This window comes from Prionailurus viverrinus, chromosome E1 (assembly GCF_022837055.1).
Source record: "Prionailurus viverrinus isolate Anna chromosome E1, UM_Priviv_1.0, whole genome shotgun sequence".
Taxonomy (NCBI): Eukaryota; Metazoa; Chordata; class Mammalia; order Carnivora; family Felidae; genus Prionailurus; species Prionailurus viverrinus.
The window spans coordinates 18250996-18276272 of NC_062574.1; the positions used below are offsets into that span (position 1 = coordinate 18250996).

Below are 25277 nucleotides of genomic sequence, written 5' to 3' on the forward strand. Positions count from 1 at the left end.
CCTTTCACCCAGTACTCCATTCATTTAGTGCAAAGGAGTAAAGCTTACTGAGCGGCTCCTGTGTGCTGGGCCACGGGCGCTGGTGGAAGTGGAGCCCCTAATGCAGCCCAGCTGCCGCAGACCAGGGCCGGCCCCCATAGCGCGTTGTGATCCGCGCGGTGGTGCGACGTTCACGGGCCGTGGGAACACCCGCAAGGTCCCAGCCCCGCCGAACCTGAGGGGCCTGGAAGCCTTCCAAAGGCTGCCTAGGGGAGAGCCAACTTCAATTCAGCAAGAAGCACAGGGATATAGCAAGAGGATGGGCGGGTCTTGGCTGGGGCAGGGATTGGCTGTGATGAATGAGGGAGGATTTATTCATTCTGCAAATATATATATTTTTAATTCACTTATTTACTTGGAGAGAAAGAGAGAGAGCGCGCGCGATCATAAGTGGGACAGAGAGAATTCAAAGCAGGCTCCACACTGTCAGGGCAGAGCCGGATGCGGGGCTCGCACTCCCCGAGCTCGCCAACAGCGAGATCGTGACCTGAGCCAAAGTCCGCCATTAACTGCCTAAGCCACCCAGGCGCCCCTGGTTCTGTAAATATTGATCTTTAACTGCCCGCTGGGCCCAGCCATTCACTGAATGTCCCACCGACTGGCTCACAGAAGTGAGCTGAAGAGAAGGTAATCGGGTTCTGGCTGCGTTGACACTGAGCAGTCTCCACAGTCTGAGTGGAGGAGTCTAGGGGGCAGTTGGATGAACCTGTCTGGATACGTAGATAGTGGGGCATCCGCGTTTGATGGCGGTCGGTGTTGAGAGCAAAGGGCCTGTCTTAAGGGTGCTCCATCCTGGGGGGGGGGGGGCGGTGAGGAGGGGGCTGAGATACAGGTGCACAACAGGAGGGTGATGTCCCAAACATGGTGGGGAGGAGGGTCAGCTGGGTCAGAGCAACACTGAATGGCCCCTGCGGTGGCCCTGTGAGAGAGCACAGGTGTGGTGGAGGCAGGGGACACATGACAGCAGGACAGGGAGTAAGGAGGTGGGGAAGGGATGCAGGGAGTGTAGACCTCTGGTTAGGAAGGAGAGGAGAGAGAGGGGGCAGTGGCTGGAGGGAGATGAGCTCCAGAGATGGCCTACGTATTTCTCAGATTGACTAGAACGCTTTTCACTTACTTAGATGCTGTTTGAGGTTTCTGGGTGAGGGAGGAAGGTTGTCCTTGCAGGAGGGAAGAGAGCAGAAAATGTGGCTCAAGGCCCCTGAGGAGCTGGAGAGAATGGAAGGGTTAGGGTTAAGCCAGAGGAGCTCTGTGCTCCCCAGGACGGGCCCCTTGGCACTAGAACAGAGAGATTGGTGGCAGTGTAGAGGGCCCAGCTGAGGTGGGTGGCCAACGATCTGGAGGCCCAATCTCCGAGGCGGTGTGCTTTTCTCCAGGGTGGGGTCTCCTCAGCAAAAAGGCTGTTGAGGGTGCCTGGGTGGTTCAGGCTGTTGAGCGTGTGACTCTTGATTTCTGCTCAGGTCCTGATCCCAGAGTCATGGGATTGAGCCCTGTGTCAGGCTCTGTGCTGATCGTGGAGCCTGCTTGAGATTTTCTCTGTTTCTCAAAAAAAAAAAAATTGTTTTTTTCTCTACTTTTGCCCCTCTCCCCTGCTTATGAGCTCTCTCTCTCTCTCTCTCTCTCTCTCTCTCTCTCTCTCTCTGTCTAATAAAAAAAGAAAAAAGGCTGTTGACTCCTCTAGGGCCGAGGTTCGGAAAGACATCGGCCACTGACTCTTGATCTCGGCTCAGGTCACGATCTCATGGTTTGTGAGATCGAGCCCCGCATTGGGGCTGTGTGCTGAGAGCTCACAGAGCCCCGTTGGGATTCTCTCTCTCCTCTCTCTCTCCCCCTCCCCCACCAAATAAACTTCAAAAAGAGTTCAAAGAAGCACACTGGTGATTTTGAGACGTTGGATGAGAAGGGTGGATTGAAGAGGCGGAACATGCGTTTCAAGCTCGATGGGGAGGAAGCCCCGTGGGCCAGAGGGGCTGGCAGCCTGGGAGAAGGCGGAGAAGGGAATGAACGTGAGGCCGAGGAGGCAGTGCTGGCAGGGTGGGAGTCACCGGATGAAGAGGCCAGAAGGTTGGGAAATTATGACAGGGGGGCACGATGTCCACATTCCTGGCGTTGGGAAGAGGTTCTGTGCAGGGGGAGGTGTGGGCCGAAATGGAGAGGAGGGGAAGGTGTTTGGAGATGGAGTCAAGGGACAGAGAGCCCAAGGTGCTGGATGGATGGACGGTGAAGACCACCTGGGATGGGGGTGAGAAGGCTGGGGAGACTGTTGCCAAGGTAGAGTCAGGAGAGCACCCAGGAGGAGGTGGGCATGGGTCAAGGCATGGCTCAAACCTCAGAGAGCGGAGGTTGTGGCCTTGGGGAGCAGGGAGGCTGGTGTGTGAAAAAAAACGAACTGCCAACGCAGGGGAGGGCTGTGGGGAAGCCGAGACCTTGGAGAGCGGGGAGTCAGTGGTCAGTTCCGGCAGGCGGTGAAGGCTGAGGGGTCTGGGAGGAGGGGGTCTGGGAGGAGGGGTCTGGGCTCCGGACAGGAGGGGGTGTTTACTATGGAGGACAGTCAAGAGCCGGTTGGAAGGGGAGCATAGCAGGGGAGGGAGGTGAAGGTTCCTTGTGGGGTGGCTTGAAGGCTGCCAGAACACAAAGTCCTGGCAGCCCAGGGTCTGTTGCGCAGGTGGAGCACTCCACGCGTTACTCCGGAGGGGCCTGGCAAGGTGTGCTCTGCCCCGCCCCCAAAGGTGGCTTTCAGGACAAGGCGGCCCCACTTAGGCTGTACTCCCCGCCGATTAGAACTGCTTGCTGGGGGGGCAGGGGAGAGTGTGTGGGCGCCACCCTCCCCTCCCCTCCCCCCCCCCCCCCCCCCCCCCCCGGCTGGGATTTCCCCGGGAACGTGGTAAGCTGCTCATGTGAGTGTTTCTCAGAAAACCTCTCGCCCAGCCAAGTTTGTTATCTGTAGATAAAGACTTTCAAGGCCAAGCACTTTCCCCGCAGGGCTCTTCGGTCCAAAAAAAAAAAAAAAAAAAAAAAAAAAAAAAAAAAATCTCCGTGCAGCTGCTGTCTTCTGTTTGAAATTCCTTCAGTGGGGGGCACTGCCGCTCTAAACTGGAGGTCAGAGAAGTGGTAGGAGGCAGATTGGTCTGGGGAGGAGGGAGGACACGGCCGTCGATCAGCGGATTCCCTCACCCAAAGCAAAGAGTAAGTCAAAGAGTGGCTTAAGAAAAAAGAAAAAAAAGGGGGGGGGGTCTTGAGCTGTCACCCTGTCTTTCTGAGTGAGCAGTGGCAGTGGTCAGCACCTTCTGAAAATCACTCGTAATGTGATGAGACAAACACCGTTAGCCCAGCAGCGCCCCCGTGGTGGTGGGAAGTGGAATTCTAGCGGGAGAGGCGCTCCGAGGAAGGGACCCCGCTGCTTTCCTTCCGGCGGCAACTGTAGAGTTCTCCGCTCTCGATTCACTTTCCCATCTACTTAAAATGCACCCACACTTCCCCCAGCCCGGCATATTTGAAGGGCCAAAGGCCTTCTCCCTTGCTGGCCTCTATTTGGTGTCACCGCTGCCGGCTCTGAGCCTGCCTGTACCACTCTCGGTGACACGTTTGTTCCTTTCGCACCAGTGTTGATCTGAGCGCATGTCTCCGCGCACCTTTGCTGCTAGGCTGTGGGTTCCATATCTTCATTTTACTGACGCAGAGCTGGAGTCCTTGTTGAGGGGACGAGATATGAAAGCGTCCTGCCGCATGGAGATTGTCACCTGCTAACGGAAAATGATGAGACCTGGAAAGCTATTGTGGCCGTAGAGTCAGCTGATGGCTTCACGCCTCAAAACCAAAACGTCCCTTAACAGAAGATTCTGGGGCGCCTGGGTGGCTCAGTTGGTTAAGCAGCCGATTCTGGTTTCGCCTCAGGTGATGAGCTCAGTTTTGTGAGTTCGAGCCCCGCGTTGGGCTCTGTGCTGACAGGGCGGAGCCTGCTTTGGATTCTGTCTCTTTCCCTCTCTTTCCCTGCCCCTCCCCTGCTCACGTACTGTCTCTGTCTCTCTCAAAATAAATAAACTTAAAAAAAAAAAAACCAACTAAGATTCTACTGGTGCCAGAGGTGTAGCAAGGAGGCTGCGGAGGAGGGGGGGGAGGTGGGGGGAGAGATTCAGAGTGATCTCTTGAGATCTGTAGGTTTCCCTGAGGCAGAAGGCATCTGGCCAGCTGTTTTGAGTGATTACCTCCTTTTCAGGTCCAAGAACCTGTGAACTTGGGAGGAGGGGCAGAGCAGGTGGAGGCCAATTCACAAAGGCTTGGTTTAAAATGCGGCCATGTTGTTGTTCATAGATCTTTTTGCACTGATTTTGATTTATTTAATTTTTTTAATGTTTATTTTTGAGAGAGAGAGAGAAAGAGAGAGACTCAGAGGAGAGCACAAGCGGGGGCGGGGCAGAGAGGGAGGGAGACACAGAATCCGAAGGAGGCTCCGGGCTCTGAGCTGTCAGCACAGAGCCCGAACTCATGAACCGTGAGATCATGACCTGCGCCAAAGTTGGACGCTTCACCGACCGAGCCACCCAGGCTCCCTGTGATTTTGATTTTTTCAAAAAGATACTGCATTAAGGTATTATCTATCCCGATGGCTGAGTTCTTAGTACCCAGCAAACACTTTCTTTTTGCACCTTGGGGAGTGTCTCACTCACCTCACCCTAGTCCCAGCTCTGGCTGTCAGGTAGGAGTGGAGCTAAGTTTGATTTGGGGAGGAAGGGTCAGGTTACTGAGTCTAGAAAGCTAAAAGCCCATTAGGTTTGATATCAGGGCCATAGAGAGAGACAGTGGGAGATCTTGAACAAGGCAGATAGGGATGATGTTTTAGGAAGATTCATCTGTTCCCAAATGCGCAAGGTAGACCGATGTGCGGGGAGGGCTGGAAGCAAGATCTGGAGTTTGTGTGACTAGATCATGTGTTTCCAGAAGTGTAACAGTTAAAAAAGGAAAGAGCTGGCCATATTAGGGTCAGGCTATTTTCAAGATGTGCTTCAAATACATTTGATTGTGGGAGTAAAGGGCCCATGTAACGACAGAGTTAACATTTCTCACTTGTCGAGTGCCTACTGATCCTAGAGCAGGGGTTGGCGAACTTGTGTAAGTGGCCAGAAAATAAATACTTTAGGCTTTGTAGGCCATGCCACTTGTTATGTGAAAGCAACTACGGACAATACATACATGAGCAAATGTGGCCATGTTCCAATAAAACCTTATTTACAAAAATAGGCATTGGGGGAAAAAAAAAAAGCAGGAACTGGGCCTCGATTTGACCTGTGGTGGTTGTAGCTTACTGAATTCCTACTCTCGGCCATTGGCAGCTTCATGGTCAAAGCCAGGTGGCCATGGGTTCTAGTTAGTAAGTAGAAAGAAAGCATGGAGGGAGTACCTCCGTCGTCCCAAGGCCTCGGCCTGGGAGTGGCACACATCTCTGGAGAAAATTTTGACATAGGCCCTCATTACCACCCAGGGCCTGGGAATGTAGTCTGGTCTTGCGCCGAGGAAGGAGAGATTTCAGCGGTCCACGAACAATGTTTGCCACAGGTTCCTTTAGGGGCAGTTTCAGAACCTTCATGGAAGGTATGTTCATGTACTCAGAGAAATTTTGATGAGTCCTTCACTACATGGCAGGACCTACTTGGGGTCTGAAAGAAAAAGTCAAGTGTAAAAGGAATGAGAAAATTAGGAAAGCAGTACTTCCTGAATACTAACAGAGTAAACAATCGGGGCAAAGGTCATCGGTAGATGGCACTGGATGAATTTGTTGAGGAATCAGCTGTGGCCTCTCGAAGCACCTTTCCATAGGTTGCTCCTCAATTACAAAGGGAAAGGGCACTTTTACCACGGAGAGATCTGGCAGTGACAACCTTGATCAAATGATCGAACTTAGCATCACCCAAAATGGGACAAATGGTTACACCTCCTGATTTGATGGAACAGGAAGTACACATCACCTCTGTAATAGTCTTTCCAAAATTGCTTAAGCTGAATCTGATGATGAGGAAACCCATCCAGCAAAATCCAGATCTTCCTGGGACATTCTACGTGACAGTTGGCTTTGCACCTTCATACGTGCCAAATGCCACGAAAGAGAAAAGTGGAAGGTCTTTCCTATTAGAGGAAACTAAAAAGACCTGATGACCAAATGCAAGACGTGATCCTGGGCTAGATCCTCAAGTGGGGGGGAGGGGGAGGGGAAACCAGCTATAAATAAAATTTCGAGGAGAATTAGAGAAATTGAACATGTCCCGGATATTAGGTGGAACACCAATTGTTAAATTTCTTAGGTATGACAGAATTGTAGTTATTTGGGATAATGGCCTTGTTTTCTGAGATACATTAGGAGTGAAGTTTCATGGCGTTTCATCAAAACTTAAAAAAATTTTTTTTTAATATTTGTTTTTGAGAGAGAGAGAGAGAGAGCTAGAGAGCGAGAGCGAGTGAGCACAAGCGGGGAGGGGCAGAGAGAAGAGGGAGACACAGAATCTGAAGCAGGCTCCAGGCTCTGAGCTGTCAGGACAGAGCCTGATGTGGGGCTCAAACTCACAAACCAAGAGATCATGACCTGAGCCAAAGTCAGATGTTTAACTGAGCCACCCAGGTGCCCCTCAGCAAAAAACTTTAAAAAGTACATATATTTGTATACATAAATATACGTGTGTGTGTGTACATATATATATATATATGTACACACACACATATTTGTGTATAGATTAATAAATGTGGTGAATCTAGACGAAGAGTATTTGGGTTTTCTTTCTTTCTTCTTTTTTTTTTTTTTTAACATTTATTTACTTATTTTGAGAGAAAGAGAAAGTGTGAGTGGGGTGGGAGGGTGCAGAGAGAGGGAGAGAGAGAATCCCAAGCAGGCTCCACACTGTCAGTGCAGAACCAGATGTGGGGCTTGAGTCCATAAACCATGAGATCATGACCTGAGCTGAAATCAAGAGTCAGATGCTTAACCGACTGAGCCACCTAGGCACCCTTATTTGGGTTTTCATCATTCAGTTGACCCCTGAACAATGAGGGGTTAGGGGTGCTGACACCCCCCCAGGCAGTTAAAAATCTGTATAACTTATAATCCCCCACCAAATTAATAGGCTGATGTTTGACTGAAAGCCTTACCTATAACATAGTCGATTAACATGTATTTTATATGTTCTATGTATCATATATACTGTATTCTTATAGAACACCTAGAGAAAAGAAAATGTTAAGAAAAATCATAAGAGAAAATACATTAATAATATTGTTTTGTAATAAATCCACGATAAGTGGACCTACACAGCTCAAACCCATATTGTTCAACAGTCAACTGTACTATTTCTTTCCACTTTTTAATAGGTTTGACATCTTTCTTTCTTTTTCTTTTTTAAAAAATTTTTTTTAACGTTTTATTTATTTTTGAGACAGGGAGAGACAAAGCATGAACAGGGGAGGGTCAGAGAGAGGGGGAGACACAGAATCTGAAACAGGCTCCAGGCTCTGAGCTGTCAGCACAGAGCCCAACGCGGGGCTCGAACTCACAAACCGCGAGATCATGACCTGAGCCAAAGTCGGCTGCTTAACCGACTGAGCCACCCTGGCGCCCCAAGTTTGACATCTTTCAAAAGAAATAGTTCTTGGCAGGACAGAGATAGCCAAGACTACCTGCCCCCCAAAATGAAAAAAATAAAAAACAAAAGTTTTCCTTATTAAATGGCATCAGCATTTTTTTTCCAAAAAAACAGATGAACATAAGGGAAGGGAAACAAAAATAATATAAAAACAGGGAGGGGGACAAAACAGAAGAGACTCATAAATATGAAGAAAAAACAGGGTTACTGGAGGGGTCATGGGAGGGGGGATGGGCTAAATGGGTAAGGGGCATTAAGGAATGTACTCCTGAAATCATTGTTTCACTATATGCTAACTAATTTGGATGTAAATTTTAAAAAATAAAAAATAAAAAAAACCCCACATAACTGGAAACTTCTCGTTATTCTGTTTTGCCCTCAGGGGGAATAAAAAACAGGAAAGCTTTAGGTAGAATTTTTGGATTACAATGTTTTTCCAGAGGATGTTAAACTTTATTATAAAATCCTAAGGGGAATACATAAAAAAATTCTTAGAACTAATCAGTGAGTTCAGCCAGGTTGTGGGATAAATATCAATATACAAAAGTCAGGGGCGCCTGGGTGGCTCAGTCGGTTAAGTGGCTGAGTTCGCCTCAGGTTATAATCTCACAGTTTGTGGGTTTGAGCCCTGCACTGGGCTCTTTGCTGACAGCTCGGAGCCTGGAGCCTGCTTTGGATTCTGTGTGTCTCTCTCTGCCCGTGCTCTGCTTGTGCTATCTCTCAAAAATAGATAAACGTTAAAAAAATTAAAAAATATATATACATACAAAAATCAATTGTATTACTTATTTATTTATTATTATTATTATTTTTTTTTTTTGAGAGAGAGACACACAGTGAGAGAGAGAGCACAAATCCCGAGCAGACTCCACATTCAGCATGGAGCCCGACACGGGGCTCGATCCCACAACCCTGGGATCATGACCTGAGCTGAAATCAAGAGTTGGACGCTCAACCGACTGAGCCACCCAGGCGCCCCTCGATTGTATTTTTATATATTAGCAATGAACAATCTGAAAATGAAATTAAGAAAATTCCATCAAAAGTAACTATTTGGAAATACATTTAACAAAGGAAGTGCAAGACTTGTACACTGAAAACTACGAAACCTTGAAAGAACTGAAAGAACTAAATCAATGGAGAGACATCTCATGTTTGTGGATTGAAAGATTTAATATTGTGTACATGGCAAATTCCCCAAACTGATCCACAGATTCATGCAATCCTTATCAAAATCTCATCTGGCTGCTGCAGAAATTAACAAGCTGATTCTAAAATTCATATGGAAATGCAAGGGACGCAGAAGAGCCAAAATGGTCTTGCAAAAGAATAAAGTTGGGGGACTTCACACTTCCTGATTTCAAAACTTAACTGCAAAGCTGCAGTAATCAAGACACCAGCGATGGCTATAAAGACAGACATATAGGTCAATGAAATAGAATTGAGAGTCCAGAAATGAGCCTTTAAAGTTGCAATGAATTTATTTTATATCCTCAAACTGACTTTGTGACTTAGAAAAGAGACCAAATAAGTTATCTAATGATTGAACATCCATTTCTGGGACATCACAGCTTCATCTACGTATATTTTTAATTGTGGTAAGATATGCACAAATTTTACCATTTTAAACATTTTAAGGGTACAGTTCAGGGGCAGTAAGTACATGCACATTGTTGTGCAGCCATCACCATCAGGTAGCTACATCATTTCGAAGTTCTATACCTATGATGATTGATGCTCCATTGCAAACTCACGCCCTCTCTCCCCCCTCCTCCTGGTACCCAGTATACTTACCTTCTGTGAGTTTGACCCTTCTAGTTACCTCACGTAAGTAGAATCATACCATATTTTTTTCTTTGGTGTCTGGCTTATTTCATGTAGCATGATGTGTTCAAGGCTCCTCTATGTATCGCGTGTCAGCATTTCCTTCCTTTTAAAGTCTGAGTAACATTCCATAGTGTATATATACACACCACACTTTGTTTATCTACTCATCCTTGGATGGACATTTGGGCTGTTTCCACCTTTTGGCTATGGCGAATCAATGCTATGAATATTGGTGTTCAAGTATCTGTTTAAGTTCCTGCTCTCAGTTCTTTTATGTATATACTCAGAATTGGATTGCTGGATCAAAAAATAATTCTAATTTTAGGAACCGCCACACTTTCCCATAGCGGCTGCACCATTTTCCATTCCCATCAGCAATGCACAAGGATTCCAACTTCTCACATTCTTGCCAACATTTGTACAATATTTTTTGATAATTTTTTAATCTTTTGCTTCAAATATATTTTTGTCAGAACTTGGTAGCTGCAGATTCTCAGCTAATTCTAATTATGGAAAACATGACTACCATATGAACTGATTGGAAAGTCCTTATTGGCAAACTAAGCAGTCAAAATAGATTTATTTTCTGTTAGAAAAAAGTCTGGCTTCATTTTATACATGTTTCCATAAAAAGCCCTGCTCACTTCTGAATTTTAAGACAGTCAGAGCTGTGGTATGAATTTGTTGCCTGAATGAAGTAAAATTCTGCCAGTCTCAATATTTCTTACTAATACTCTCTTTGCTTTACTTTCAAGAGGTTATCTATCTCTCAGGATTGATGTGTTATCTGAGAGCAGCGAGATGAAAAGAGGCGAGGGCTTTATACACAAAAACAGTTTCGTATTTTCCCTTTTACTTAGCAACCAGGAGTTTTACACACAGGGCCACTGCACCACAGTAATCGTTACAGTGTAGGAAGTATGTCTTTCTTGGGTGAAGCAGAATGGGGATTGTGAAGGGCAAGGTGAACACCCTGGAGAATGATGGCGGAAACATGTTGAAGTTGACTCCCTTAAAAATGTATGTGCCTGTGTGCCTCCTGGAGCCTTCATTTATCTCCACGGGTATGTGTATTGCAGCTTAGAGAATCCCTGTCTGACTTTATTCCCCTCCCAACTAGACATTATTCTTGCTGTATGCAGTCGGCGTTTGCTTAGTTTTCCCCACACATTCGCCAGTTTGATCACCATTCTTGCACTGGAGATCTGCTTATTCTTCTTGAAGTACATTCTTTGGAATTTGCTGACGGTAATGATCTATTCATAGTAAACTGAATTTGTGTTATTACGAAAATATCTTTTATGTCTTTGCACTAAATGATAGTTTGTAATTCTGGGTTAACATTTCTTTCTTCTCAAAACGTTGACTAGTCGGATGATTCTGTTGTCTTCTAGCTTCGATTGTTGCTGTTGAGTTTTCAATGCTATTCTTTTTAGGCAATTTTTTGTTACATTTAAGGCCACTTTGTCATCCTGCAGTTCCACTAGAACATGCTATCTATCCTGCTTATGATTAGTGTTTCCTAAATTCAATGATTCCCTACTATGACAAAATCTAGGAGTATTTCAGCTATTTAATTTTGTCTATCTTCTGTTATCTTTGGGACTCCAATTTTATACAGAGTCGATCTTGGTCACTCTATCCCCCAAGTCTCTTAATGTCTTTTATTATTTCCTGTGCAGATTTGTTTCTGCTGTACATTAGGTTAATGTATTCTGGGTCATCTTTCACAAGTTGTAGTTTGTTTTCTTTGACAGTGTTCAATTGGAACTGTTTAACCTATCAAATCTATTTTTACATCCAATGACTTTCTTTTCATTTGTGTAAGTTTATTATTTTTCAAATTTTCCTGGTCATAGTTGACTTTTCTTTTTTTTTAAACATTTATTCATTTTTGACAGAGACAGAGTGCGAGCTGGGGGTGGGAGGGGGTGGGGAGGGCAGAGAGAGAGAGAGAGAGAGAGAGAGAGAGAGGGAGACACAGGATTTGCAACAGGTTCCAGGCTCTGAGCTGTCAGCAGAGTCCAACGCAGGGCTCAACCCACAAACCCTGAGATCATGACCTGAGCTGAAATCGGACATTTAACCAACTGAGCCACCCAGGCAGCCTGGCTGACTTTTACTTCTTACTTGGCTTTTTTTTTTTTTTTTAAGTACGGTATCATACCTTCATTTCTCAGTATTTTATAGCATAATCATTTTTTGTTTATTTATTTTGAGAGAGAGAAGGGGGTGCAGAGAGAGGGAGAGAGACAATTCCAATTCGTGCTTTCAGTGCAGAGCTTGATGTGGGGCTCGATTTCATGAAATGGGAAATCATGCGCCAAAATCAAGAGTTGGACGCTTAACTGACTGAGCCACCCCAAAGCATTATCATTCTGTATTCTGCATCCAGTACTTCCGGTATCAGATCACTTGGTTTGTAATGGTCTCTTATATATAACACTTCTTTCCTTATGTTTTGTAATTTGGGGTTGTGAGCTCATTTTTTGGGTGTGTTTTATCTACTGGAATCTTTTGAGGCTTCCGTTAAGGATAAGGTTGTAAGAGATACATATCCTTGTGGCAGTTGATTTTTTTTTTTTTTCCCTTTCACTGAAGGAATAGTTCTTTGAAGATCTCAGCTATATATATATATGGGATCTAAATTTTAATTTCACATCTTGCTCAAGGTCATGTGTCCTGTCTCTCATGTAGTGTTACTAGCTAAGATTCTAATGTGTTTCTTTGAGTCTTAGTTTCTTCCTCTGAAAGATGGGTCTAATTAATAATAGTACCCACATTATGGGGTTGTTGTACAATTAATATTTGCAGTTCTTAGAACAGAGTCTGGTAGTCAATAAATATTAGCTACTATATAGCTAATATATATATCATATATATAATATATATATATATATAGAGAGAGAGAGAGAGAGAGAGGTATATTACCTTATATATTATATATATTTACCAGTTGGCAAATGGCCTCAGGGAAAGCAATGGCTCCAGTGCCCTTTGGTTTTGGTCCTTACAGATTTCCCTCTTTCTGTAAGCTTAGCTACTTATTGTCATATTTCATTAAGAATTCCTAGGTGTTTAATAGTGTTTTTTAGAATGTGAAATCATCTATATTGCTGAAAATATTTTTGCTGTAAAAAGACCTGTGAACACAACTGGCTGTAAAACTCAACATCATCTGATTCTTGACAGTAAGCCAAGAGCACGGATATTAAAGATGTGGTCATTCTATTGGTCTTTATTTGCCATATGTATGATGTATATGAAAGACATGTTAATTTTTTTAAAATTTAGTTTTGAGAGAGAGAGAGAGAGCAGGAGAGGGGCAGAGAGACGAGAGAGAGAATCTCAAATAGGCTCTGCACTGTCCACTCTGCTCAGGCAGCATGAACCGTGAGATCATGACCTGAGCCGAAATCAAGAGTTGGCTTAACCGACTGAGCCACGCAGGCGCCCCAAAGTATATTAATTTTTAAGGCCCCTGTTGGTAAAATGACTGAGGAAGTCTTGAATGATATAAGTTTTGGCAAACAGGACGGAATGAAAAAAAAGGCACGCAAATGAGCAGATAGGGCCACATCTGAACCTGTTGAGAGTTTGTACAACTAAATGCCTCTTGATTTTCTTAGGGTGTTTGGTGAGCTGGAAAAAATGGTTAGTTTTTTTTTTTTAACATGGTTTGAATACTTGTCTTTTAAGAAAATGTGTAATAAAATTAAAATTAAAAAATGATTTAAAAAACAAGTACTACTACATATATGAGCGATGGCTTACCTGGGGGGAAATTGGGTTAGTTGGTTCTACCTTGAATTATTTGTCCTCATAGAAAAACAATGCCATGACAAAGGACAGAAACACAGATAAGGGGCAATTAATTCAAGTTATTTACTGTTCACCTTCATAATAAAAAAGTGGCTCAAATTAAAAGCTTTAGCTCTGTGTGTTCATGTGGAACAATCTTCCACATAGATTACATGAAGAAGGCAAGGTGCAGGATAGTATGCAGATTATCCTATCCTTCCTATAAAAACATATAAACTTTATTATGCAGAATATTTCTGGAATGACCCACAGAAGCTGGAAAGGGTGGTTTGACTCTAAGGAGAGTGATTTCCTTTTCACGATCCTTTTGTAGGTTGTACACTCTGAATGTAATACTAACACACAAAACCAATATAGTTTTTTAAAAAAATTTTTAACATTTATTTATTTTTTGAGAGAGAGAGAGACACAGCATTAGCAGGGGAGAGGCAGAGAGAGAGGGAGTCACAGATTCCAAAGTGGGCTCCAGGCTCCAAGCTGTCAGCACAGAGCCTGACATGGGGCTTGAACTCACAAACCATGAGATCATGACCTGAGCTGAAGTCGGATGCTTAACCGACCGAGCCACCCAGGTGCCCCAACCAATATAGTTTTATAAAAGGAATCCATAATATTGTCTTTACAAGATTTTTCTTCTCAAGGATAAGCATTCTCAAAGACTCTAAAGTAAAGCTGTTCATTCTTAAAAACCATGATACGGTTGCTGCAATTAAGAACCGGATGAAGATAAGTTGGCTGTGAGGATGATGAGCTCTGAAAATTAGTGTTATTAAAAAGTTAAACCCATCTTTCTTTAGAGATCTTTTTTTTTTAAATTTTTAAACTTTATTTATTTTTGAGAGAAAGAGAGCGTGAGTGGGGAGGGGCAGAGAGAGGGAGACACAGAACTAGAAGCAGCTCCAGGCTCTGAGCCGTGAGCACAGAGCCCGACGTGGGGCTCGAACTCACAAGCGGTGAGATCATGACCTGAGGTGAGGTAGGGCGCTTAACTGACTGAGCCACCCAGGCGCCCCTAGAAATCTTTTTAAAAAAAAATATTGGGGCGCCTGGGTGGCCAGGTCTGTTAAGCGTCCGACTTCAGCTCAGGTCACGATCTCACGGTCCGTGAGTTCGAGCCCCGCGTCTGGCTCTGGGCTGATGGCTCAGAGCCTGGAGCCTGCTTCTGGTTCTGTGTCTTCCTCTCTCTCTGCCCCTCCCCCGTTCATGCTCTGTCTTTCTCTGTCTCAAAAATAAATAAACGTTAAAAAAAAATATTTATTTTGAGAGAAAGTGCATGTGGGCATGAGTGGGGGAGGGGCAGGGAGGGAGAGAGAGAGAATCCCAAGCAGGGCCTATGCTCAGCACAGACCATGAGCTCATGACCATGAGATTATGACCTGAGGTAATATCAAGAATTGGAAGCTTAACCCACTGAGCCACCCAGGTGCCCCTCTTTATTGAGATCTTTGATTATTCCTTGAGACATGAGGAGACTGACCACTGTATCAGAGACCTCTGAAGTCAGCTACATAACATAAATGCTGACTTCTTAGCAAGAAGGTCTACTTGTTAAAAGTTCTACCACCAGCAACCTGAAGACACTGGAACTTACCACTTCTTTCCAAGATTCTGGGCATTGTTCATTCACTGAAAAAGTCACTTAAAAAGTGTAGGGGAAATAATTATACACTAACAAGCTGGACAACCTAGAAAAAATGGATACATTCCTAGAAACATACAATTTTCCAGCATTGTATCATGAACAAATAGAAAATCTGAAGACACTGATTAGTCATGAGGAGGGTGAACAGTAATGAAAAATCTCCTAACAAACAAAAGTCCAGGATCAGATAGCTTCACTGGAGTTTTCTACCACACACTCAAAGAAAATGTACACCAATCTTTCTCAAACTCTTCCAAAAAACTGAAGAGGAGGGAAAGCTTCTAAATACATTTTAGGAGGCCACCAATATCCTTGATGAACACAGATGCAAAAATCCTCAATGAAATATTAGCAATCCAAGTCCAACAATACATTAAAAGGATCATATACCATGACCAAGTGGGGTTTACTCCAGGGATGCAAGGATAGTTCAACAATCAATGTGATACCCACAGTAATAAAAGAAAAATCATATGATCATCTCAATAGATGCAGAAAAAGCATCTGACAAAATTCAACATCCATTTATAATAAAAGCTCTCAACGAAGTAAGTATAGAGGGAATGTAGCTCATAAAGAAGGATCATATGTGTGAATCTTACAGCTAACATCACACTCAATGGTTAAAAGCTAAAAGGTTTTCCTTTAAGATCAGGAACAAGACAAGGATGCATATTCTTACCACTTTTATTCAACATAGTACTAGAAGTCCTAGCCATGGCAATCAGGTAAGAAAAAGAAATGGAAGGCATCCAAATTAGAAAGGAAGGAAGAAATAAAATTGTTACTATTTGCAGATGACATGTATGTATGTATGTATGTATGTATACGTGTGTATATATATGTGTGTGTGTGTGTGTTTATGTATGTGTGTGTGTATGTATATATGTGTATGTATATGTATGTATAATATATATATCCCTAAAGAATCCACCAAAAACCTATTAGCACTAATAACTTAATTCAGGACAGCTAGGATGCAAAACAATACAGATATCTGTGGCATTTTTATACACCAATAACAAGGCACCAGAAAGAGAAATGAAAACCAATACTATTTACAATTGCATCAAAAAGAATAAATTACCAAGGAATAAATTTAACCAAGGAAGTGAAAGACTTATACAATGAAAACTAGAAGATGCTGAAGACAGAAATTGAAGAGGACACAAACAGATGGAAAGGTATTCTGTGCTCATGGATTGGAGAATTAATACTGTTAAAATGTCCCAGGCGCCTGGGTGGCGCAGTCGGTTAAGCGTCCGACTTCAGCCAGGTCACGATCTCGCGGTCCGTGAGTTCGAGCCCTGCATCGGGCTCTGGGCTGATGGCTCAGAGCCTGGAGCCTGTTTCCGATTCTGTGTCTCCCTCTCTCTCTGCCCCTCCCCCGTTCATGCTCTGTCTCTCTCTGTCCCAAAAATAAATAAAAAACGTTGAAAAAAAATTAAAAAAAAAAAAATGTCCCTAATACCCAAAGCTATCTACAGATTCAATGGAATATCTATCAAAATTCCAATGGTATACTTCACAGAACTAAAACAAATAATTCCAAAATTTGTATGGAACCACAAAAGATCCTGAATACCCAAAGCAATCTTGAGAAATAACAATAAAGCTGGAGGTACCAGGCTCCTTGATTTAAAACTATACTACAAAGTTACTGTAATCAAAACAGTATGGTAATGGTACAAAAACAGACATACAGATCAATGGAGCATAGTTGAGAGCCCAGAAATAAACTCACACATACATAGACAATTGGTCTATGATGAAGGGGCCAAGAACATACAATAGAGAAAGGAGAGTCTCTTCAATAAATGGTGTTGGGAAAATTCGACAGCCACATGCAAGAGGATGAAACTAGACTATCTTACACCATACACAAAAATTAGTTCAAAATGGATTAAAGTCTTGAATAGAAGACCTGAAACCATAAAATTCCAAGAAGAAAACAGGCAGTAAACTTCTTGGCATTGGTTTTAGTGGCATCTTTGTGGATCAGACTCCAAAGACAAGGAAAACTAAAGCCAAAATAAACTAAAAAGCTTCTGCACAGCAATGGAAACCATTATCAAAATAAAAAGGCAACCTACTGAATGGAAGATATTTGTAAGCCATGTATGTGATAAAGGGTTATTATCTGTGATATACAAGGAACTCATACAACTCAACAGAAAAACAAACAATGCAATTAAAAAATTGGCAGAGGATAAGAATAAAACATTTTTCCGAAGAACACGTATAGGTGGCCAACAGGCACATGAAAAGATGCCTGTTTGAGAGACAGACAGAGAGAGAGACAGAGAGAGAGAGAGAGAGAGATCCCATGACCCTGGGATCATGCCAATATATTCTGTCTAATATTTATCTCTGAAGAATTAGTTTTAAACTGTTACAGGTGCAACTCATAATCCCGTCTTGTAAGTGATAAAAACTCGTTTTCTTATTTAAGCACTATTCTATTAACAAGGCTTCCTTCTAGGTAATTCTTACACTCAGTAGGTATTCAAAAGTTTATCAGATGAACAAACAAATATGTGTGTGTGTATTAGTAGTTGGAATAGTCAACTCCTTCCATGTCAGGAAAAAAATCCATTCATTTGGATTTTTGGAATTTGGAATTCATTCCAAAAATGGATTCATTTGGAATCCATTCCATTCAAGAAAAGACAGGGGTAAATCTATGTCCTCTACAAACTCAACAGTCATGTTGCCTTATCTGCCACAGGGAAGGTATTCTGAAGTCAGGCAGTCTGGTGTCAGGTCGTAATTACCCACCACCCGGCAAGGACTTCTTCCTTAGCTGGAATTACATTTGGGCTGCTGGGGTGGGGGTGAGCAGGAGGCAGAAAGGAAGAGGAGGGTGAGGTCAAGTCCTCAGCAGTCTGCTTCATCTAGAGCAGTCCACTTTTATTTATTTAATGTATTGGACTCTCACGTATTGAAAATTGATCTCACATTGAAAATGGGGTTCTTTGTGCAACAAAACAAAACAAAAAAACAAAAGAAAGAAAACCACTGGGTTAGACTCTAAGGTCTGGAAAAGACTTTCAAACGATATGTATTTGACTCACAATGTCTTTAATATTAGTTAATTAAGTTTTTGATATGTTCTTGGCAATGTAAGGTTTCTGGGAAGATTTTTAAAAACCACATCTAATTTCCTCCAAGATCAAAACAGAACTATAAATAGCCAATGTCTTCAAACTACAAAATCAGGATAAAAGCTGTACTGAAGAGAAAACAAAGGAAAGGAATTGAAATAAAAAAGATGACACATCTTTTTCAAATGTCACATTTAATGTTTTCACCACTGTACTTCAAATCTACATTGTACAAAGTGACCAGTAAGTGTGCCACGGTAATTGACCAACCTCTGAGATTGTACCTTTCACACCAGTGTCTTCTTGGGCTCTTTTGATACTAAACACGTTTCTCATTCAAGTGAATTGAAATGCTTCAGTTGGGTTGATTCTCAGGAGCCTCATAAAAAAAAAACAAAGATATTGCACCATCTTTGTTTAGTAATTCAATGTTTGTTTCTTTCACAGCAAATAATTACTTCATTGAAGTTAAAACTTCCAAACATAACTTATTAATAGTCTTCAAATTCAGCTCAGATCACTCAAGATGAAAATACTCTGCTAAATACAGATAACTTACAATAACTTTAACAGTTAATTGTCCATAACACACACCAAGGTTTTTTCCTAGACCAATTTTAAGACGATCCATTAGTATTCCTTGTACAGGTGAAAAACGATCTTCAATTTTCTTGTCTTTTTATTTTTAATATAAAAGTTGGAAGGGACATTCAAGTTTCAAGTCTCCACATTGAACTTAAAAAAAAAAAAATAGTCATCATCAGCATGTGGAGGTAAACAAGCCAAGTTGTATAACTCCAGGAGGTAGAGGCCTTCAATTTGTATTCATATATACATATGCACAGAAGAATTCAGTGTTCCAACAGAAAAAAGAATTTGTCAAAAAGTAATAAGTTATTTACTACTGTGACATTTCAAGACTCCCACAGCTTTGCCTAAGGACACAAACACATTTGACATAATTCCCTATGTGCCTTTTTTTGTGGCTTTAAAATTTTTAAAAATTTGTTTTTGTCTTTATTTATTTTTTTTTAACTGTCCAGTGCAGGAAAAGTCTCACAAAATTTCACAGACCTAAAATGTGCAAGCTAGTTCTCTCTCTATACAGCAATGTTGGGATTCTTTTGAAATTAGCCCAGAAATGAATTATTTACACACATGAAAGATGCATGCTTGGGGGTTCTTTTATGTAAGAAAGAGCAGAAAAACTTCTAATAAAAATAGATTAAATATATATATATATATTTATACTGGGTAAGGAAAACAGAAGTTTAGTCTCTCCTAGTCACAAACTCATTCTCTCTACCCACAACATTGGATTTTAGACAGCACACATCACCGTCACGGCTCTAATGAGAAGCTAATTATAGGGCTTGATCATTAGGTGGCATGCCCCACCCCCCACCCCTCCCCCAGGTGCAGCCACGATCAGCTCATGTGGCTCCATGATTGGTCGCAGGCAAGGTTTCTAGATTCTTTCATTTTAGAAAACACCAAATTTTCAGGAATGGCTCAAATATCAAAATGGACGACTGTCCTTTGTGTGTGTGTGTGTGTGTGTGTGTGTGTGTGTGTGTGTGAACAATCTCACTTCATTTAAAAAAAGAAAAACAAAACAAAACAAAAACACAAAACCCCAAAATCCCAAATTTGGTTCAATTCTCTTTTGTTCTGAGGTGAGCCATAACAGCTGCACTAAATTCATAAAACATGTGCAACTCTGGGTAAAATATTTTTCTTCTAAAAGCACAACCACTTTACAAGATTAAAAGTCTAGTAACATTTCTAAATATTATTCATATCATACAAGTAGTGGTTGTTAATTTAAAACTTCATTAGTAAAATTACAGTACAAGCATGATTAACCTCCAGAATTGCAAATCCCAGACTCCAGTGGAAAGCTACATTACATCTTCAGTAGTACATTATCTTCCACCGTCACTCCCACACCAGAGGAGATGGGGGCATCTCGGACGGCTGGGCAACAGTGGAACTGGAAGAAAATGGAGACACGGTGAAACCAGCTGTGACACCACAAAGGGCAAGAGGGTGAGTCAGTGCTGCGTGTTTCCCTCCCTGCCTTTAAAAAAATCGTAAAGTCCATTTCTGGATTTTTGTTTGTTTAACTTCTCACTGTTCATTCAAGAATCTGCATCTCTAAGTGAGGCAACTGTGATGGGCCTGAAAACGATAGGTCACTGACTCGTGGGCCGCCGAGCAAACCCTCTCACCTTTCCTCTTCTGGAAGGGAAGAGGCTACCCGCCTCACTGGCTACTGTGACAAATGCATGAGATAATGTATGCAAAGTGGTTTCACTGCGCCTAGTTCATAATATGAAGCAAGTGGTAGGTACTGTAAATAATAATGTCTATAATCAACCAGGAAAATAACCTTAAAGGATGCAGAATTATCTACTGAAAAGTAGCCTCTCAAAATACAGTGACATTAAGTGGGGATCTATTTTGAATGAGGCTTTAAGCACTCTTTTATCAAGTATTAATTCAGTAGTAATGGATAATCACTTAGCATTTGTTATCCACAGATGGGTTTTTTCAGTTATTTGACATATCTGTCTAATTTGGCTAACTGGATTATAAACTTGTGGGTGTGTGTAAGCACTGTGCTTCCTGGGGCCTGGGATAATGAATAACTGGCACCTGAAAGGTACTGAAACACGTGATTGGCTGGGTCACTGACTCTTAGGGGGAAATAATAAAACAAAGTAATTTTAAACCACAGAGAAAAGTAAAAAGCAGCCTAATTCTTTCTCTCCATAGACAAATACATGGAAGAATGAAAGTCACCCTGATTTAAAAAATTTTAAATGAAAATTCTTGACTTTGATTCAACAAATTCAATCAAGTTCAACACCATGTCAAGGCCAGTTAAAAGAAAGCACAGGGAAGTGGGAGGAAGGAGGGGCAGAAAGGCAGGTGGGGTAGAAAGGAGAAGAGTGTGGCTTCTCAGATCCAAATCTGTCCTTCTCTGCCCTGCTTTGTGACACCGGAGCCAGACCCTGCTCACATTACCCTTTGACGCCTGGCTTGTGCTGGGAGGGCGCTGCAAGGCCACAGCATCAGGGGCTCTCCTTCCTGGTTCTGGTGGGGGTTTTTTTGTTTTTTGTTTTTTTTGACATGGAAGGCTCAGTTTTGTTCTACCCAAACTTTCTGGCAAGTTTCTCTGCAACCCAACAGGCCTCTCTGATGGACTAGTTCTGCCCACTCCTTTTGCAAAGTTTTCTCACCACCCTCACGCTGTGTGTGTTCCTATGGCAGCCATATCCTCTCCAAAGAAGTCCAAATCTTATTAGCCTTGGGTGGAGGGGCCTCCTCCAAATTCTTAATTTCTTCCTTGTTCACTCTTCCCTCAGTCTAGAGGGAGTACCTGCTTTTTGCATCTGCTACTTTGGGAAACTCCAGGATCTTCTTATGCACCATCTTTTCCTAGGTAATGCTTCTCGCTATTAAATCTTCCCTGTTCCCAGTACTGGGTGTGGTTTCTTTCTCCTGACTGGACCTTAACTGATGCAAGGAGTGAGGGGAAAAGAGATGGAGAAGGAAAGGACACACAGACAGACAAAGAGAATGAGGCTCGTTGGATTCTGAAGTGGCTATAAAGTTCTTTACACAAAACTCTACACAGGACACACCGGCACTATACCTATAAAGTAATCTTGCTTCCAGTTATTATTAAGGTGGTGGGGACGGTGGCAGGAGCCAAGATGACCACGTCTAACTCGAGGGCAGCGGCCACCACACTGCCACTGCAGGAGGATCCCTAGCTACCGTGCGCGTGATCAGGCAGTACAGTGGTCATCTGGGAACAAAACTGCTAAAGCGCCACCCAATGCAACCACTGTGAATTGGTGTCCGTGTAAAAATGAATGCTGTCATTTTTTTTTTTTTAATTTTTTTTTTCAACATTTATTTATTTTTGGGACAGAGAGAGACAGAGCATGAACGGGGGAGGGGCAGAGAGAGAGGGAGACACAGAATCGGAAACTGGCTCCAGGCTCTGAGCCATCAGCCCAGAGCCTGACGCGGGGCTCGAACTCCCGGACCGCAAGATCGTGACCTGGCTGAAGTCGGACGCTTAACCGACTGCGCCACCCAGGCGCCCCAATGCTGTCATTTTTTAATTTGCTTTTGACTAAAGCCAAACCTCGTAGAAGAAAACCTTGTTTTTATCTGTATTATCCAATCTAAATAAAAACAGAAATATGCTGAACAACCAAATCACAATGGCACCCTTTTAATAACAAGAAAGTAAGAATTACATACACATAGTTACCTAATAAAGCTCTTAAAAGCAGCAGACTGCGGGTTGATGCAGAGAGGCACTCTGTTTCCTTTCTGCTGTTCCAAAATGAACTGGTGAATAATTTCTGTGGAGAAAGCAAACATCATACAATCCATGCCGACCTGCAGGCCTGGGAACAGTGGACTCTCAGCTAACTGGCCAGCATCTGAACAGCATATCCTACTGGTTTCATTAGATCAAACACACATATCACGTATCGGGCAGAATCCAATGGAACTGTCCCGAAACCAAAATGACAGTGGCTGCTAAACACAGGCAACCCCCTTCTCTGCCAAGTGGCATTATATGGGTTGGAAACCCCATCAGTGGGAGGAGTAAAATGGTCTGTAAATTTGAGAGTGATGCCACTTGGGTTGGCATTATGAGTGAATCTTCTCAATTGCTGGTAATTATTGCCTTTTTGAAAATCACTTAAAAAAACCCTCAATTGGTGTTTAGGTACATAGTTTTGGGCTGTTTACTTTGAGGACCACTCCTTTCTAGAATGTCCTAAAATGTCTAAAATCATTCAGAATTTTGGATGTCATTAACCTCCAGCGTGGACCACCCCAATAAGAGATCCTGTCAGGGAACTTTAGGAGTAGACTATCAGAAATTCCCCTCTCTTGTGATCATTCAAGGAATGATTCCCTCAGTAGATGTTTATCCTTTTCAAAGTCTGCATGTTTTATGAAAAAGTCCAGTATGTTTCAGTCAATGAGACCACACTGAGTGAATCCATATTAACTACTTTTGAGTCACACTCACTAGGTAAGTCATCTTGGGAAGCTCCTCTGCCTGACCTTCCACTCGTACTATTAAATCGGTGTTTTCACACCACACAGAGCCTTCTTAGCATATACGCCCTGGCCAAGCAGCTATACGCGAGGTTGTAAAATAAACACATGGAGGAACTTTGGTCGCCATCCAGACTCAGCTTTTCATGGCTACATAATGAAAAACGTTATTATCTTACCTGGCCGAGGGCCAAGAAAGATACTCACCTTTAACCTGTCGAACAGAACTGAGGTTCTTCTCGAAAGTGTCATCAAATTTGGGATTGGTGACGGGCTCAAAGTCACTGGTATAAACTCTTCCAGTAGAGGTGGAAAAGCAACATTTACACATACACGTGTGATATCGTAGTCGCCCTTCATCTAAGTAGGGGTGGGCTAAGGCATCCTTAGCGGATATTCTTTTGGACTGAAATCAAATTTAGAGACCAGCACATCAACGCTACAGATAAACATGACTGTCCACACAGGATCTTTCGTAAGACACAGTAACTGCTTTTCACAGCCCATTCTTAATTTACGGCACATCTTGCGTAAAAAGGGGTGACTGAATTTAGAGGCGGGTAGTGTAGTGTTAGAGGGAGTATGTCACTTAGGACAACCGACCACCACACACCACCACAAAGCACTCAGAAGTGACTCTGCTAAGATCCTGAAGAGTTCCCACCTTGAAATGGATATATGCATGGCCAAACATGGCAAATACCATGACATTTAAATATGCAATGCTTTGGAGGAGTAAGTTTACATTAAAAAAAATTTTTTTTTCAACGTTTATTTATTTTTGGGACAGAGAGAGACAGAGCATGAACGGGTGAGGGGCAGAGAGAGAGGGAGACACAGAATCGGAAACAGGCTCCAGGCTCTGAGCCATCAGCCCAGAGCCTGACGCGGGGCTCGAACTCACGGACCGCGAGATCGTGACCTGGCTGAAGTCGGACGCTTAACCGACTGCGCCACCCAGGCGCCCCAAGTTTACATTTTAAATAACAGTTACATTTCTAAACACGTTTCAGCATTTGGTAGAGATGTGATCATGGTGGCAATTTTACAAAGCTGCTTGAAACTTTTATCCTCTCAGAATACCAACTGAGGGCCAAAGCCTATGTGGAAGCTGCTGGCGTTAGGCAGCAGATAACGGTCCGAATGCCAAGTTTTGACGGCCGGCTCTGTCTGTATATCAGTGGCCTGTGGTTTTCTAGCACCTCAGACCAGAATACTTAACATAGTAGTTTCAGGTTTATACAAACCATAAATTTGTTTCTCTATTAAAAAAAAAATCACTCCTCCTTTCAGCTTAGTAGACACGCAAGTACATTTTCAAGTATTTAAGAATGGACTCAGTACAGAGTACAACAAAAATGGACAGTGTGCCCTGCTTCCAATATAATCAAGCACTTCACACAACACAATTAAAAATGAAGAAAGACATTTTGCACTCAAATGAACCAAGAATAACTGGATCATTCCTTGCTGGTTCTGGTCCCCCAAATAACAAAACGTTAAGTATTTCCCATAAACCTGGATTTCCTAAAAACACTTTTATCACTGATTTTTTGCTATGCTGACGTTAAAAGGCATGCCATGACTTTTCAGGATATGAGAATCACAAAAGAAAGCTGTTTACCCACCACGAACAGACAAATGTAAACCTGACAACCTTAGTTTTATTCCTTTCACGACTTGTCTTATGTTGTATTTGGTGAGCCAGCCCTTCTGAAGCCTGACTTGCTGGTACATCTTAGCAAGTAAGCTTTTTCTTTTTTTCTAAATGGGTCCACTTATTCCTGGAGGTTCCACTGGGATAAAGGTCTATTGTCAGAACCAAAAGAAACAAGCTTGCTGAGAGTTCACTTTGCCCAGGACTGGGCCTCTTGGAGTCCTCAGTGTCTCTGCCTGGTCTCATGTGCGGACTGAGCTCCCTGGCTTTTGCACACTACAGCTGGTTCTTGGGCAAGTCTATATCCTTTCCTTTTCTCCTTCCTTCCTTCCTTCCTTCCTTCCTTCCTTCCTTCCTAATGTTTATTTATTTTGGGGAGACAGAGTGGGGGAGAAGCAGAGAGAGGGAGACACGGAATCCGAAGCGGGCTCCAGGCTCCAGGCCATCAGCACAGAGCCCGATGT

General features: G+C 42.8%; 1 protein-coding gene across 6 annotated transcripts in view; it reads right to left on the bottom strand.

The window, feature by feature from the left end:
* Window positions 1–6994: 6994 nt before the first annotated feature.
* Window positions 6995–25277, bottom strand: part of NLK (nemo like kinase) — a 177039-nt gene continuing 158756 nt past the window's right edge. Inside the window, exons 9-13 of one of the 6 annotated variants that reach the window (XR_007146812.1) lie at window positions 23364–23562; window positions 22351–22444; window positions 19908–20052; window positions 14794–14805; window positions 6995–7005 (exon numbers count right to left, since the gene is read on the bottom strand). Coding sequence is in view for 1 of the 6 variants with exons in the window: in XM_047832568.1 (XP_047688524.1) it covers window positions 19998–20052; window positions 22351–22444; window positions 23364–23562 (348 nt within the window). In the remaining 5 variants the exon portion in view is untranslated. Of the gene's footprint in view, window positions 7006–14793; window positions 14806–18236; window positions 20053–22350; window positions 22445–23363; window positions 23563–25277 lie in introns of those variants that run through there. The other 5 variants (XR_007146810.1, XR_007146809.1, XR_007146808.1 and 2 more) reach the window with 5 other exon arrangements.